This window comes from Stomoxys calcitrans, chromosome 2 (assembly GCF_963082655.1).
Source record: "Stomoxys calcitrans chromosome 2, idStoCalc2.1, whole genome shotgun sequence".
Classification (NCBI taxonomy): Eukaryota; Metazoa; Arthropoda; class Insecta; order Diptera; family Muscidae; genus Stomoxys; species Stomoxys calcitrans.
The window spans coordinates 10,884,624-10,902,854 of record NC_081553.1 but is presented as its reverse complement, the minus strand read 5'-3'; the positions used below and the strand labels follow the sequence as shown (position 1 = coordinate 10,902,854).

The 18,231-nt window shown below is 37.6% G+C and overlaps 1 protein-coding gene and 2 non-coding genes across 6 annotated transcripts in view; all 3 read left to right on the top strand.

Moving 5' to 3' along the window:
- LOC106086006 (uncharacterized) overlaps positions 1-15,543 on the top strand; it is a 30,188-nt gene extending 14,645 nt beyond the window's left edge. The window contains exons 1-2 of one of the 4 annotated variants that reach the window (XM_013250507.2): positions 135-224; positions 14,626-15,543. In XM_013250507.2, the coding sequence (XP_013105961.2) occupies positions 14,648-15,409 (762 nt within the window). In that variant the 5' untranslated portion in view covers positions 135-224; positions 14,626-14,647 and the 3' untranslated portion in view covers positions 15,410-15,543. Of the gene's footprint in view, positions 1-134; positions 225-5,094; positions 5,230-14,625 lie in introns of those variants that run through there. The other 3 variants (XM_059364034.1, XM_059364035.1, XM_013250506.2) reach the window with 3 other exon arrangements.
- Trnai-aau (transfer RNA isoleucine (anticodon AAU)) lies at positions 13,678-13,751 on the top strand. Its single transcript has one exon. It is a non-coding gene; the product is annotated as a tRNA-Ile (tRNA).
- Trnai-aau (transfer RNA isoleucine (anticodon AAU)) lies at positions 14,143-14,216 on the top strand. Its single transcript has one exon. It is a non-coding gene; the product is annotated as a tRNA-Ile (tRNA).
- Positions 15,544-18,231: the final 2,688 nt, after the last annotated feature.

The following is an 18,231-nucleotide window of genomic DNA, read 5'->3' as shown; positions in this document are numbered from 1 at the left end:
ATAATTATACAAATTAAAACACTTTAAACTAATTTTAATTTTTGCTTTCTACCGCGTTGCTGCTGCTGCTGTTCTTTCTCAAACCCCCACACAACCAACTATGAGATACAAAAGAACGAACGAACGAACCAAACGAACGTTTTGAATCAGACGACCTGCGACCACCAACTAAAGCCAGTTCTAGCAACTGTGCTGTGCGAAACTGAACTGCTTGTTGCCATTGAGTGAGTACGCTAACAACAATACCGTCATCCCACCATTCATCAGGAGAGTCAACAATTCTACCTTAAAGACCACCTCGCTGCCATGCTCGCTCATAGCAAGCACTAGAATGAGTGCCGCAAACCTTAGTGATCATATTCGTGTTGTTTCTTTTGTTTTGCTTTTACAATTCAAGCATTCTACGAGCGTGGTGGCCTGGACACCCAGCCAACCAGCCAGCCATCCGTTCGTTCCCAGCTTTATCAGTAACAGCAATTTCCATTGGATCTCTGCCGCACTCTTCATTTCTGTTTACTAAAACAACACAATCTTCAATTTGTTTGAAGATTAATGGGTGATGCCAGATAGTTAAGTGGCATCGTGTGGAAATTTCAATTGTATTTCCCAGAAAAGAAATTATTTTGTTTATTTAATGTTTACACTTTAAGGGACTGTTTTAAGCAAACAATAGAATAGGGGTGAAATTTTAGAAGTTTAAAAAAATAGAAACGATTAGATTAAAGTGGAGTAGTTTTTTGTACCCACTACCGAAGAATGGGGGTATATTCATTTTGTCATTCCGTTTGCAACACATCGAAATATCCATTTCCGACCCTATAAAGTATACATATTCCTGATCAGCGTAAAAATCTAAGACGATCTAGCCATGTCCGTCCGTCTGTCTGTTGAAATCACGCTACAGTCTTTAAAAATAGAGATAATGAACTGAAACTTTGCACAGATTCTTTTTTTGTTCATAAGCAGGTTAAGTTCGAAGATGGGCTATGTCGGACTATATCTTGGTATAGCCCCCACATAGACCGATCCGCCGATTTTGGGTCTTTGACCTATAGAAGCCACATTTATTAACCGATTTTGCTGAAATTTGGGACATTGAGTTGTGTTAGGCCAGGGGAGATCTTTCTACTACATGGCACAAATCGGTTCAGATTTGGAAAAAACTGCCATATAGATCGATCTCTCGATTTAATGTATTGGGCCCATAAAAGTCGCATTTATTGTCCGATTTTGCCAAAATTTGGGACAGTGAGTTGTGTAAGGCCCTTCAACATTATTCTTAAATTTGGTCCAGATTGGTCTAGATTTGGAGCTGCCATATAGACCGATCTGTCGATTTAAGGTCTTAGGCCCTTAAAAGGCGCATTTATTTTCCGATTTCGCCGAAATTTGGGACAGTGAGTTAAGTTAGGCACCTCGACGTCTTTCTCCAATATGGCACAGATCTGTCCAAATTTGGATAAAGCTGCCATATAGACCGATTTCTCGATTTAAGGTCTTGGACCCAAAAAAGGGTGCATTTATTGTCTGATTTCGCCGAAATTTGACACAGTGAGTTGTGTTAGGCCCTTCAACATTCGTCTTCAATTTCGTTTAGATCGGTGCAGATTTGGATTTAGCTGCCATATAGACCGATCTGTCGATTTAGAGTTCTGGGCCCATGAATATGGATATAGCTGCCATATAGACCGATCTCTCGATTTAAGGTCTTGGGCCTAAAAAAGGGCGCATTTATTGTCTGATTTCGGCGAAATTTGGGACAGTGAGTTGTGTTAGGCCCTTCAATTTGGCTTAGATCGGTGCAGATTTGGATATAGCTTCCATATAGACCGATCTCTCGATTTAAGGTTTTGGGCCCATAAAAGGTGCATTTATTTTCCGATTTCGCCGAAACTTGAGACAGTGAGTTGTGTTAGGCTTTTTAACAAATTTCTGCAATTTGGCCCAGATTGGTCCAGATTTGGTTCAGGTTTGGATGTAGCTGCCATATACACCGATCTCTCAACTTAAAGTCTTAGCACCATAAAAGGCACATTTATAATCCGATTTCGCTCAAATTTGACACAATGACTTATGTTAGGTTTTTCGACAACCGTGTTTTTTATGGTTCATATCGGTCTATATTTGGATATGGCTACCAAAAAGACCAATATTTTGTTCTGCAAAATTGAACAATGACTTGTGCTTATTAGACCACTTAATATCTGTGTTGAATTTGGTTCAAATCGGACCATATGGTTCATAAAGCTGCTATGGGGGATAAATTTTTTTTCACCGGATTATGACGAAAGCTGATTTATATATATACCCGAGGTGGCGGGTATCCAAAGTTCGGACGGCCGAACTTAACGCCTTTTTACTTGTTGGATTTGTTTTCCCTTCCATATCTTTAGGCCAATGAAGGGCACACATTCCATTGAATACCAGAACATTAGTACGCGGGTTTGTAAATGATGAGAAAATGTGTTGCTCAGCACACCGCGGATATAGACATGCAATGAAATCCAGTTAATCCTTTTAGAGACTTTCATCACAAACGAGAATATCTGGAGCAACTAGAAGCGTGAAAAGTCGCCTGTGCTGAATCTTAAATAGCCTTTCCATGCATCGCATAATTAAAACTTACCATCCGCATTCTTTGGGTGCCAGGGAATAAGGGGAATGAAAGGGCAGACGAATTTGCCGTGAAAACCAGGGAACTGCTATCAGAAAAGCTGATAGATCCGATCCCCTTTGGGGCATCGCAGTCCGATTAAGGGTGTTGGCGACAAACGCGCATGTTACACTATGGGACAGCGAAACGGTCGATAGGAACGACGAAAATCATATGGGAAGAGGCTACACCCATAGAAGAAATCAAGCACGGCGTTGACAAAATGGCCATATTCGTTTGTTTAATAAACACACAGATGTTATTAGATCAACAACAAATCTTTATATTCCAACCACATTTATGTTGAACAAAACGTCCACAGAGGTTCACATTCTGACAATTTCCAGTGCACAGTTTATTTAAAGATCACAAAAAGATTTTGTGTGCCGATGAGTACCGAATCTGTGTTCCATTAATCTCATTGTGTATTTACAAACGTCTCACCACATTGCATCACGGCCAGATATACACATACAAGGTTTTGCATATTTCGAAGGGATGTTGTCCACAACGGTCATTGCATGAATCAACAACGCTTGTTCACAAAATCATTCACGCTTGTTGACAATATTTCCATCAACGCCAGTGTATGATAATGGCAATGTTGGTGCATGATTTTGAAACATATTTTTCCTATCTGTGTAATACTGGAGAACAATCGGGAGTTAGCGAAAAGCACGGAATTCTTGCTGCAAAGTTGCAGCCAATACCAAAACACCACGTGCAAAATTTCAAGATCGGTTTATATGGCAGCTATATCAAAACATGGACCGATTTGAACCATGCTTACACAGTTGCTGGAAATTATACCAAAATTTCACGTGCAAAAATTCAGTCAAATCGGACAAGAATTGCGCCCTCTAGAGGCTCAAGAAGTCAAGACCGGTTTATATGGCAGCTATATCAAAACATGGATCGTTTTGGCCCATTTACCATCCCAACCGATCTACACTAATAAAAAGTATTTGTGCAAAATTTCAATCCCAAAACCGATACCATTTCGCTAAGAACCATCTCCCCATGACCCATGAAGTTCTTGAGTGTCAGTCCCTGCCTCATCTGTAGGTCTATCAGTCTTTCTCTTGTTTTTTCAATAAAAACGGTGACAGACTAATGGATCAAAAATCCTTGCTCTGAAGATCCGATGTATTTATGGCAGGGTAACTCCAAAGGATTCCTGCAATTGCACCTGGTTTATTCCGTTCGGTCCGGTCAATCAGTTTGCAATTCGCCCGCATTCACTTTTCCTCATCAACAGTGTTACCGATAAAATGCCATAAAGGCAGCTACTGTGGTTATTGTCTGCCTTGTAAATGTGTCTTCATCAGTCGTTCCAGCACCTCGTGGTTGCTCTTTGTGTAAGATCCGCGAACTGAAATCCTTATAGCATGCTGTGCAAACTAAGTGATGTCCTCAAATTCGCCTAGAATTTTTTTTGCTGTCCTCGTTTACTTCTTTAAGCTACACGATGTTGCCGAAATTTGGGACAGAAAGTTAAGTTAAGCCCCTCCACATATTTCTGCATTTGGTCTAGATCGATCAAGATTTGCATATAGCTGCCATATGGACCGATATCTCGATTAAAGTCTTGCCCCATAAAAGGCGCATTTATAATCCGATGTCACTGAAATTTGACACAGTGACTTATGTTAAGCTTTTCGACATCCGTGTCGTATATGGTTCAGATCGGTTTATTTTTAGATATAGCTACTAAAATACCAATATTTTGTTATACACAATTGAACAACGACTTGTACTTATTAGTATTTGGTCCAAATCGGATCATATTTCATTATAACTGCTATGGGGCATAAGGTTTGCAATTTTCACCGGATTTTGATGAAAGGTGGTTTACATATATACCCGAGGTGGTGGGTATCCAAAGTTCGGCCCGGCCGAACTTAACACCTTTTTACTTGTTAGCAAACAAAAGACTTATCAGCAGTAGGTCTGCTGTACGGAAATTGCAGCACTACTGCTGTTAAGGTAGCATTATTAACTACCTACAGTCAGGAGACAGTGTTTTCTATATTCAGCAGGCTTTTTTCTATGAGTGTGGGGAAAAGATCAAGCTTTCGTCATCAAACCAAATACTTGCTAATGCACCCATCATATGTTTGCGGGCTGTAACAGTAGCGAACAGAACTCAAATTTATCATTTTTCCCATTTCAAAAATAATTTTGATACATGTGGCAACCTAAAATAAAATAATCGCGCTTGGTTTTACTCTCTCGGGAAAGAAACATGGAAGCTTTTTTTTCAATTTACCATCTGTTAATTTAATAAAGTCTATTTAACCTAACACTAGGTCACTGTGTATGGCAAATCGCAGGTCTCTCCCTTGAAGAGAATTTCAATTGCTAAAGAGATCTTCACATGCTCGCAAAAATGTTGATGGTGAAATGTAGTGTACTTTCTAACAATCGGTATTGGGGGGATAGTTTTAGTTATAAACTCATTTAAAACAAGCAAAGAGCAACATTTTGTGCGTGAATACTAACACGAATTGCTTTGAAATCGCTCGAATATCTGCTGTCATCGGTTAGTTTAATATTGAATTTATATTGCATAAAGTGTGAGTGTGAGATAAAAGTTGAGCGCACATTCGTTGGGATGTGCTATTGAGAGGACGTCTTTTATTAACACGTTTATAAAATCCCCACATATTTATAGATTACCGGCACTTTTCATGTACACATGCATGTACTTGCAAATGTTCTCAGCTTGACACTTGACAACAACGCGATAGAGAAATGTCAATAATTATTAGCGCTGTTCTTGTATAAACAAAAACAAATAAAAAAGAAACTAAACATAAGTACCTACATATTTATTAATTTGCCATCATTCTCTACAACTGTGTGTGTGTGTGTGTGTTAACTTATCTCTCGGGAGAACTGTTGACAACTTGTATGTGCGACATCTTTACATTTTTTTAAAGTGTAAATAAAAAAATGTGAAGATCAGCTGCGAACGTTTTGTTTATTAGTCGTGTGTCATGTGTTTGCACTGTCACCATGCACATGAAATAAATTTAAATACGGGAAGTGTGTTAATTCATTATCGAATCGAATGGAATCATTTGTTAGGAACAAAAAACATCGAATAGTATTTAAAAACTTTTAAATGTTGAAACAGCATTTTTGTAATGTACCTACATTTCTTTTCTTCCGATATGACCTTATTTTGTACTGCTTTTTTTTCTAGCAAAATAGCAAATGTTTCCAAAATTGATCATATCGAGACAAAAAATGTTAAACACCAACTCTTAAAGTTGAATAAATTATGTTTGCTAAAACAACAGCCTTCGTCTGCAGAAAATGGGAAAGCAGACATTACTGCCGTTTCAGCAAACATAGGGCTGCTGGTTTAGCAACCATTTCGGCCAGCTAAATCAGCAAACAAAACTTGCTGCTTTAAGTACAAAAATCTGCTGAAAATGCTATGCTATTTTTTATGTACGCCTGTTACTTGTTTTGATTACTTTAAACATTTTTTAAGATTTTTTTAGAAATTTTATGATGATTTTAATTTGTGTAATATTACTGTAAATATGCTACCTTATGATTTGAAATGTGGCTAAGCTTGCTCGCATTTTTATACCCACCACCATGGATGGGGGTATACTAATCTAGTCATTCCGTTTGTAACACCTCGAAATATTGATCAGGGACCCCATAAAGTATATAAATTCTGGATCGTCTCGACATTCTCATTCGATCTAGCCATGTCCGTCCTTCTGTCGAAATCACGAGAGCGGTCGAACGCGGGATTGCAAATGGGCCATATTGGTTCAGATTTGGATATAACTCCCATATAAACCGATCTCTCGATTAGACTTCTTGAGCCCCTGGAAGCCGCAATTGTCATTCGATTTGGCTGAAATTTTGTATATGGTGTTACGCTATGACTTTTAACAATTGCACCAAATACGGTTCAAATCGGTCAAGAAACTGATATAGCTCTCATATAAACCGTTTTCCAGCTCATTCCCATTAGTTTTTTGAGTTTTTCTAGCCAACCAGGAGTACTTGCATTCCGAATTTATGTTTAGTTTTACATGAAAATATTTGGCCTTTTAATTATCATTTCGCTTAAAATTCACAATCAAATTTTATGCCAAGCCCTGAAATTGTTAAATTTGATTCAAATCTTTCGAGATGAAACCATTCGTATGTTGCGAAATCAACTTTTGAAAGACACTATTTTTTTCAAACCATCCATAGATTCACTTCTAGAGAAAAATTTTACAATTATTTCCTTCTTTTTTATTAAATCGCGTGCAGTTTGCTTGCCAACACCATATTTTTTGATGAAAAACCAATGGACAGGTTTTTGCTATGATCTTTAATTAGCTCTAATTTTTCCTGAATTGACAGATCTTTTCGTGTTTTTTTTTCTCCTTTGTTGTTGGAGCCATTTTCGAACAAACATCTTAGCAGGTCAATTTTTAATTAGCGACTGAATGTAATTATACCCTACACCACTACTGTGGTACAGGGTATTATAACTTAGTGCATTTGTTTGTAACACCCAAATGGAAGAGAAATAGACCCATTGATAAGTATACCGATCGACTCAGAATCACTTTCTGATTCGATTTAGCGATGTCCGTCTGTCCGTCCGTCTACCCATGTTAATTTGTGTACAAACTACAGGTCACAATTTCAAATTTGGTATGGACATGTTTTTCGGCCTAAAGACGAAGCCTATTGAAATTGGAATAAATCGGTTCAGATTTGGATAAAGCTTTCATATATATGTTTGTCCGATTTGCAGTTATAATGCAATAAAATGGTCATTTGTAAAAGGATTCTCTCGAAATTTGGCAGGAAGGATTTTCTTATGACTCTCGATATTACTGATAAATTTCATAGAAATCGGTTCAGATTTGGATATAGCTCCCGTATATATGTTCGTCCGATTTCAAGTAATACAGCAATAAAATGGCCATTTGTCAACCGATTCTCTCGAAATTTGATAGGAAGGATTTTTTTATGACTCTCAATGTTACTGGTGAATTTCATGGAATTCGATTCAGATTTGGATATAGCTCCCATATATATGTTCGTCCGATTTGGAGTAATACATCAATAAAATGGTCATTTGTTAACCGATTCTCTCGCAATTTGACAGGAAGGATTTTTTATGACTCTCGTTTTTAAAAGTGGGTATTATAGAAATCGGTTCAGAATTGGATATAGCTCCCATATATATGTTCGTCCGATTTGCAGTAATAAAGCAATAAAATGGTTATTTGGTAACCGATTATCTCGAAATTTGGCAGGAAGGATTTTCTTATGACTCTTGATATCACTGGTGAATTTTATAGAAATCGGTTTAGATTTAGATATAGATTATATACCGCCTGATTTTCACTCCTAGACCCACTGCAAGCGCATTTATTGATCAATCTTCCCAATATGTTGTGCAACGCTTTCCTCGACGAATTCCACAATATCCATAAAGTTTGGTCTAAATCGATTCAGATTTAGATATAGCTCCCATGTATTTGTTCGTTAGACTTTGGATAATTTGTTGTCATTTGTCAACCGTAGTTATAACGCTTTTGAACATATTGGGTTGCCCAAAAAGTAATTGCGGATTTTTCACATAGTCGGGGTTGACAAATTTTTTCACAGCTTGTGACTCTGTAATTGTATTCTTTCTTCTGCCAGTTATCAGCTGTTACTTTTTAGCTTGCTTTAGAAAAAAAGTGTAAAAAAAGTATATTTGATTAAAGTTCATTCTAAGTTTTATTAAAAATGCATTTACTTTCTTTTAAAAAATCCGCAATTACTTTTTGGGCAATATTTGCTTTGCTCGATATTTGATACAGGAATTTTAATAATCTATCTGGATACAACCGCCGAGGTCCATCAAAATTGGTTCAGAATTAAATGTAGCCCCCTCTTTTGTGTTTATAGGGTAAGTGAAGGGTATTATAAAGTCGGCACCGCCCGACTTTTGCCTTCCTTACTGGTTTAATATTCACCTTAAACTAAAAATAAAAAAGGGGAATACCAGAATTTTACATCAAACAACCATGTGTGTGGTGCGCGGATTATCGAGGTAAAGCACGGTTAATAGAGATTCAAAATCAAAAGCACAGCATGCCGGTTAACTGGGATAACCGGTTAACAAGGGTAACCGGTTAATAAAGGCCCGGATAATTGAGGTTCAACTGTATACACATTTCGTTTCTGAATAACATGAAAAGCCAAGCGTTCAAAGTTGTTAAAATTGAAGCGTGTGTTAGACTTTAATCATGTCTAACTTTAATATTTGTTAATTTATAAGTCGTTACCAAAAAATTAAAAAAAAACAAATTCAAACCTATTTATTAATTAAGCAAAACAATTTATTTTTAGTTTCATTTAACATTGTACGAATTTCAATTAGCTAAAAAAAATTATTCTGAATAAACAATTATGTTTGCAAATAATATTAGCAAGCAGTTTACGAAACCACCAATACACATGAATAACACAAAATTTTACATGAGTGTGGCTTTGTACTCATTACATATTTGCAATTGAATAGCTTTTATAACCATTCAACGAAAATATTTGTTTTTATTTAAACAAGGTTAACATACATATGTATGTGCATACATATGTATGCTGTTATAAATATTATCGTTTGTTAATTTAGAAGCAATTATAAGTGGCTGTAAATTGAATTTGAAAATTTTATATGTTTTGCAGTTTTATTACATTCGATTGAAAAAAAAATAATATTTCACAAAAATAACCGAGTTATGTATTTGTCATTTGCCCAGTTGCAATACTGTTTATCAATAAATTAAAAAATAAACTTTACCTTATTGTACTTATTATAGATTAAAGAAAACATTTTTCTTTATCTAAGTTTAAGCTATAATCATACACTTCGATAAACATTTTTACAATAAACTTTGTTGGGACTTGATATTAGCAACATGATAAGAAGAACAAATTTGAAAACGAGGTGCAAATTGAAAAACATTTAATTGTGTAGTCCCAAATTCAAAAGGAACACGCGAAAATCATTGGTGGCATGGGGATTACATTGGTTTTAGTGAAAGTAAGTGAATATACAGGGTGGCACATCTAGCGAATTGGAACATTCACGACTTCAGTGGATGTCAAAAATTCAAAATTTTGGGTCGGGTCGAATCTTGAGAACCTACCACCATGGATTCTGCTAAAAATTTATACCAAATAAATTAAGTTGAAGAACATAAATTTATTCTACATACCAAACTTTTGTCAAACTAGCAAAAATTAAAACTTCTAGGAACCGAACAAGGATGATGGAGAGACCGGTTTACTTGGCAGCTATATCAGGTTATAAACCGATTTGGACCGTACTAAGTACAGATGTTGGAAGTCAGGAAGTCAGAAGAGTTGTTAGAAGTCATAACAGAACACAGTGTGAGAAATTTGAGCTAAATCGGACAAAAGTTGAGGCTATTAAGGGCTCAAGAAGTCAAATCGGGAGATCGGTTTATATGGGAGCTATATCAGGCTATAAACCGATTCGGACCGTACTTGGCACAGTTGTTGGAAGTCAGAACAAAATACTACATGCTAAATTTCAGCCAAGTCGGACAAAAATTGCGGCTTGTAATGACTCCAGAAGTCAAATGGGGAAATCGGTTAATATGGGAGCTATATCAGGTTATAGACTGACTTGGACCGTACTTGAGGCAGTTGTTGGAAGTCATAAAAGAACACTATCTGCAAAATTTCAGCCAAATCGGACAAAAATTGCGGCTTGTAAGGCCCAAGAAGTCAAATCGGAAGATGGATTTATATGGGAGCTATATCAGGTTTCAGACCGATTTGCACCGTAGTTGCCACAGTTGTTGGAAGTCATAAGGAAATACCACATGCAAAATTTCAACCAAATCGAACAAAAATTGCGGCTTCCAGGGGCTCAAGAAGTCAAATTGGGAAATCGGTTTATATGGCAGCTATATCAGGTTATAGACCGATTCGGACAATACTTCGCACAGTTGTCGATGGTAATAGCAGAACACTAAATCCTAAATTTCAGCCAAATTCCGGCTTCCAAAGGCTCAAGAAATCAAATCGGGAGATCGGTTTATATGGAAGCTATATCAGGTTACAGACCGATTTGGACCGTATTTGACACAGTTGTTGACAGTCATAACGGAACACCACATGCAAAATTTCAGCCAAATCAGACAAACATTGCAGGGGCTCAAGAAGTCAAATCGGAAGATCGGATTATATGGCAGATATATCAGGTAAAAGACCGATTTGGAACATAGTTGTTGGAAGTTATAAAAAACATGACATGCAAAATTTCAACCAAATAGGACAAAAAGTGCGTCTTGTAAGAGCTCAAAAAGTAAAACCGGGAGATCGGTTTATATGGGAGCTATATCAGGTTATAGACCGATTTAGAACACACTTGGCACAATTGTTGGAAGTCATAACGGAACCCCACATGCAAAATTTCAGACAAATCAGACAAAAATTGCGGCTTCCAGAGCCTCAAGAAATCAAATCAAGAGATCGGTTTATATAGGTTAAAGACCGATTTGCACCGTAGTTGACACAGTTGTTGGAAGTCGTAACGAAACACCACATGCAAATTTTCAGCCAAATCGGGCAAACATTGCGGCTCAAGAAGTCAAATCGGAAGATCGGTTTATATGGAAGCTATATCAGGTTAAAGACCGATTTGGACCGTAGTTGACACAGTTGTTGGAAGTCATAACGAAACACCATATGCAAAAATTCAGACAAATAGGACAAAAACTGCGGCTTGTAAGGACTCCAGAAGCCAAATCGGGAGGTCGGTTTATATGGGAGCTATATCAGGTTATAGACTGATTGTACTTGACGCAGTGGTTGGAAGCCATAATAGAACACTATCTGCAAAATTTCAGCCAAATCGGACAAAAATTGCGGATTTTGAGGCCTCAAGAAGTCACGTTGGAAGATCGGTATATATGGGAGCTATATCTAAATCTGAACCGATATGGCCCATTTGCAATCCTCAACTACCTACATCAATATTAAGTATCTGTGCATAGTGATAGCGTGTGTAGGGCATGCGGAGAGGATGATGAGACGTTGGAGCATTTCCTTTGTCATTGCCCGGCTTTCGCGTCTAAAAGAAACCAGCACTTAAGTGGAAACACAATACCAGACATGAACCAACTTAGGGGAGTGATATCGAAAACAATTAAGGATTTTGTAAGTATCACGGAATTCCTTAATTAAAATTTTCGATTTAGAGGTTGCTTTATTGATTTTAAAGCGCACGACAAGCCGATTACTGGCTTGGTGTATGTCCATAGTGGCCTGGGGTGGATCAATATCTGCACCCTCTTTTCAACCTAACCTAAGTATCTGTGCAAAATTTAAAGCCCCTAGCTTTACGCTCTCTCTCTCTCTCTCTCTCTCTCTCGACGCGCTATCGTGATTTCGACAGACGGGCGGACGGAAATGACTAGATCCACTCAGAACATTGAGACGATTAAGAATATATATATATTATGGGGTCTTAGACGAATATTTCGAGGTGTTACGAGGGTTACCTTTTATATTTCGGGATTAGTGAACGCAAAAACAAAATTGTATGGGATCCAACTCGAACAAATTTTTTTTTTGACGGTATGCTGGTCTGACTTATGCCTAGGGTTGTCTCAATCTTACGGTAGGTCACATGACGATCTTGCAAGATCAGTTGGCGCACAGCATCAATGGTTTTTAGAACAACTGATTTTGGACGACCTCCACGAAATTCGTCTTGGGGTGAACTAAGAGCTCTGTTGAATTCACCATACCATCGATAAACACTGGTCCTTGGTGGAGCGTCATCGCCAAAATTTAAATTAAGTTCATCCATGCACTGTTACTGTAAACAACACAAATAGCGCTCGTATGTCAAAACGTTGTGAGTTCCTTTAACCTTAAAAATGTAAAGCTTTACGATATAGTTGTCAGTTGGCAGATTGCAACGCAAGGGTTGTCCAATCTTGAAATATAAAAGGCAACTCTCGTATGGGAGCTATATCAAAATGTGAACCGATTTTATACAATTGCAATAGGGTTCGTCTCTAGGCTCAAAAAAATGCTTGTGGCAAATTTGAAGACGATCGGATGAAAATTGCGACCTGTACTTTTTACACAAATTATTTAGCATGAACATACGGACATAGCTAAATTGAATTAGAAAGTGATTCTGAGTCGATCGGTCTATATTTCTTCTTTTTGGATGTTACAAACCAATTCACTAAGTTATATGGTTTACAAATTTCTGCAAATTGTAAAAAAGTCGCACTTTTGCAGAAAAAGTATAACAAAAGATTTTTATACTCACCACCATAGGATGGTGGTATACTAATCCAGTCATTCCGTTTGTAACACCTTGAAATGTTCGTCTAAGACCCCATAAAGTATATATATTCTTGATTGCTCGAGGTCCAAAGTCGATATAGCCATGTCGGACCGTCTGTCGAAATCACGATAGCGGTAGAACGCGTAACGCTAACCGTTTGAAATTTTGCATAGATACCTAATATTGATGTAGGTCCTTGGGGATTTGAAATGAGTCATATCGGGTCAGATTTAGATATAGCTCCCATATAAACCGATCTCCCGATTTGATTATTTGAGCCTAAGGAAGCCTCAATTTTTTCCGATTTTGCTGAAATTTTGTATGCGGTGTTCTTTTATGATTACAATAACTATGCTTAATACGGTCCAAATCAGCCTATAACCTGATTTTGCTCCCATGTTCGGTTCCTTGAAGCTTTAATTTTTGCTGGTTTGACAGAAGTTAAATTAAATTTATTTTGTATAAATTTGTAGCAGAATCCATGGCTCGGCCGAACTTAGCATGCTCTTACTTGTTAACTCTCATCTCTTTGCTTTCAATAGTTGAAATTTTTGCAATCTTTGCCTGGAAACATTTGAGATGCTATGCTGCTAGCACACTGATGTGATTTGGGACCTTTAACGGTATTTGTAGCTGTAAGGAATTGAGCAACGCAGTGAGCACCGGCCCATTAGCTCAGTTGGTTAGAGCGTCGTGCTAATAACGCGAAGGTCGCGGGTTCGATCCCCTCATGGGCCAATATAACATTTTAATATTTGAAAAATCTTCTTATATGTAGACAGGAATATACAATAAAAACAATTTTATATTAGTAGTTTACATTTAATTATTTTAACATTATTGCAATGACAAGTAATAAATTGCTTCCACCTTTTAGATTTATTTGCTTGCGATGTTGCGCTTCCTATTGTAAAAATATGGTAGGGTGGCCCTATATGACAAATTCAATATTCGTCTACTTTCGTTGCTGTCGTAATGTGCATCAGACTACTTGTTAACCCTGACACGTGCTGTTAAAAAGCTCATTTGTAAAAAAGCAAAGTTGAGCTTTCAAAGCTTATTGTCTTTTATTTCTCTACATGCTTGTATTGCGATAAACAAGTAAAACAAAAGACAGGCGGAGAGCATCGGCCCATTAGCTCAGTTGGTTAGAGCGTCGTGCTAATAACGCGAAGGTCGCGGGTTCGATCCCCTCATGGGCCAAAATTAACTTTTTTCCAATATTTTTATAGAAAATTTTTTTAGTTATAAAAATGATTTCGTTTCTTTAAGTTTTTTAAAGGGGAGGGAGGCGAGCTAATATGATAATGATATTAAATAAAGGATTTTAAATTGCTTACTGATAAGAAATTGCCAGACAATATATGTATGGACAACACACAAGCTGATCATGAGTACCAGTTTGCCTTTCTCTAACATCCTGTCTGTAGCGCCGATTCTCTTAATTTGTTGTACTTGAACGTTTCCTGTGGAAATTATAATCGATTACGAGCTGACCTGACTTTGAAAAAAAAAATTCAAATTTTCTCCAATACTATGTTCCCAAATGTTGGATAAATTTTAACAAATTTCTTTGGTTTGTTTATCTAATAATTTACCCTTTTCTTTTCAGACTTTAACTTTTCCACCCAACTATGGCTGCTTCGGTATTATTTGCTTGCGGTTTGAATGAGCAAAAGTTGCCACCCTTTATACACATCAGCGAAGAGTCAAATGTAGATGGCAGTTTCCTCATAAGCTCAATTCTAGGGCAACGCCTGCGCATATCGAATGCCGGTACTTTGCTGGTGTGTCTGCAACATAATTATCAGCATTATTTTAATGCCGGCATGCGTTTGGGGTACAACTGCAATATTTTCCTGGGGAAAACTTTGGGCGTTATCGACCCCTCCAACGATATGGCCAAGGATTTCCTTAGCTGCAAATGGCTATCGAAGGAGAACAAGTTAACCGATTTGCTGCTGAACGATATCAGAGAACAACTTACCTCGGGCCCCAATTTCACAACACGGATCCATAACACCATCATCATTGATAATTTGTCGATCCTGTATAATTTGGGTGCCACCAAGGAGGACATACAACAGATGTGTCATGGCCTCGTAGCCTTGACTAGAGAATTTTCTGATTTGACCATCATTACCAAAATGAGCAACTCTGATCTGTATGCTCTCGATGACAATAATGTATCGAAATTGGGATCGGTGCACATTCAAGTGATTAAACTTAAAAGTGGTGTATTCCGTGAAGTGGATGGCAAACTGTTGATCAAACGTTTCCAGGAGGATGAGGATAATTGTTTTGAAATGAACTACACCACCAAGGAAGTCTTGTATAAAGTTAACGATCGCAATGTGAAGATTTTCAATCCTGGAGAGATTGGTTTGAAGGCATAACAAGCAGGGGCTGCGCAAACCGTTTCGATTGATAATGTAATGTTGGTACAACCTATTTTACACACACACACAATTTAATGTAAAAAAATTTAAATATTCAAAATAAAGCAGGCTTTTTGTACATAAAATATAAACTATACTACCAAAGTAGTCCAAATCCCATTTCATTGTGGCATATTCCATATGGCAAAATCAGCAATGTTAAGTTGGAGGTAAGAGGGCACGAGTCGTGAGTAGGTATCTCAGGCTCAGCGGGAACTTGATTGTCTCCTGTCTCCACATCTTCATTGCATGTAAAGACAGCTTTCAGTGGGTCGACATAAATGTTCGTTGGTTTGCCGTTGATGTTAAGCTTGAAGTATTTGTCATTTCCTTTGATAACAGGAAACGGACCTTCATATGGCGGTTGCAAGGGACGGCGTACTGCATCGGTTCTAAAAAATACTGCAGATAATGTGTGCAATTTGTTTTCGATGAATGAAATCTCCTTTGCGTTTGCGGTTTAAGACGTTGCATTATCGATCTCAGACTGTTAAGAATCTCTCGGAAACCTTTTATCTTGTTGTAGTTTCCCATAGAAACTCGCCAGGCAGTCGTAATGTGCATTCCTAAACTAATTCAGTTGAACAACTTTTAATATCCTCTTTATATGACGATCGTATTCCTAACAATATGAGAGGTTATACCTCAACACATTTTTCGGTTTGATAGCATTTGATGGCTGTCTTAATAGTACGGCGATATCGCTCTATCAACCCGTTTGCTTCGGGATGGTAAGCGGTTGTTCCTAGATGGTTGATGCCCAACAAACGATTCAATTCACGAAACAAATTGGATTCGCATTGTCTACCCTGGTTGGTTGTAATTCGTTAGGGAGTACCGAAGTTGGTAATACATCGTTGATAGAATGTAAATGCTATCGTTTCGCTTATCATGTCTTCCATAGGGTAGGCCTTAACCCAACGGGAGAAACGGTCGATGGAAGGGGCCCCACAATATCGATATGTTCGAATCTTGTTGGTGGATGATTGTAGCTGCTGATAGGCGCTTTACAACCCCGTGGAATCCTAGCCCCCTGACATGCAATGCATTTTCGGCACCATAGTCGGCAATATTTTCTCATCTTAGGCCATATGAAACGTTCTGAAATCAACTTTATAGAATTGGCGGTTCCAGGATGACTTATGTTGTGGATAGCGTTGCATGCAATTTTGCAAAAAGGATTTGTCAGAAAAGGTCGTGCCTTAAAAGATGATATTGGGTTGCCCAAAAAGTAATTGCGGATTTTTCATATAGTCGGCGTTGACAAATTTTTTCACAGCTTGTGACTCTGTAATTGCATTCTTTCTTCTGTCAGTTATCAGCTGTAACTTTTAACTTGCTTTAGAAAAAAAATGTAAAAAAAGTATATTTGTTTAAAGTTCATTCTAAGTTTTATTAAGCAACCCAATATATCATACACAAATTTCTGTTCAGAGCCTGGAATAGTTTCATATCGTTTTTTCTCTCACACCCTAGAAAAGTTTTCAGTTCCTCACTTTTTGATAGTTTCATAAAATCCGTGTAGTCTGATATATGTAGTGCGTGGAATTGAGAAAAGGCGTCTGCCGCGATATTTTCATTGCCAGGTATGTAACGTATGTCGGTGATTAACTGAGCCAGAAAATCGAGATAACGTTCTTGTCGAGGCGATGCCTTTTTGAGTTTTTATTGAGAAGCGAACTGCAAAGGCTTTCGAACGGTGTAAATGCAAAACTCACGATCTTCGACCCAATGTAAGAAAAATTTGACAGCTCTGTATGCACCAAGCAATTCCCGGTCATAGGTACTGTATTTCCGTTGAGCATCGTCTATTTTTTCGGAAAAAAATTCTGGAGAATGCCACTTATTATCATCAAATTGTTGTAGAACGGCTCTAATTGCTATTCCGGAAGCATCCACTGCTTCCGGAATAGCGTTTTGCTGCGGAAAAACTAAAACGGTGGCCACACTCAGCAAAGATTTACATTTTTCAAATGCCTGTTTCGACTCGCCAGACCATTTAATAACCTTTTGGTCATTTTTCTTATTACCCCGCGTATAACTGCATAAAATGGACTGGTGTTCAGCCGCGTTTGGTAAAAATCGATGGAAAAAGTTCATCATTCCTAAAAATCGTCGTAGATCGCAAACTTTAGTATATCCACGAATTTTTTCGTTTGCAATTTACCTCTCACGGTAGCGCTAACCATCCACAGTTACGTTACGATTCGCTTCATCTTTGAAGAAGACGGTCCAATGATGCCACCAGCGCATAGACCGAACCAAGCTGTGACTTTTTCTGGATACATTGGTAGCTCCTGCTATGCTTCTGGCTGATCTTCACTCCAAAACCGACAATTCTGCTTATTTACGTACCCATTGAGCCAAAAATGAGCTTCGCCGCTCAATGGAAGAAGCGCGCGATGACCTTTCTTAACAGAGCACGCATTCTGATAATAAAAGTCAATTTTTAAGCATTGTTCGTTTGTTAGACGATTCATGGTTAAATTATAGACCAAACTGAAGATGTTTGACAGTGAAACAAAACACGAAACGTGCATGAGCTGTTGAAACCGCTGTTGCCAAAAAGATAATCACTCTTTAGCATATATTTTTCTATTTTTAAACGTTTCTTCTAAAGCATAAAAATTAATTGATACAAATATACGTATGGCGTATGCAATTAGGCAAAAGTTTTTTTTTTATTTCTGCTACAGCTGATCAAGTGTTGCCAACGAAATGTAATGTAATGAAATGAGCCTGTATATGTGGTAGGCATATGTAACTTTTGCAACGCAGGA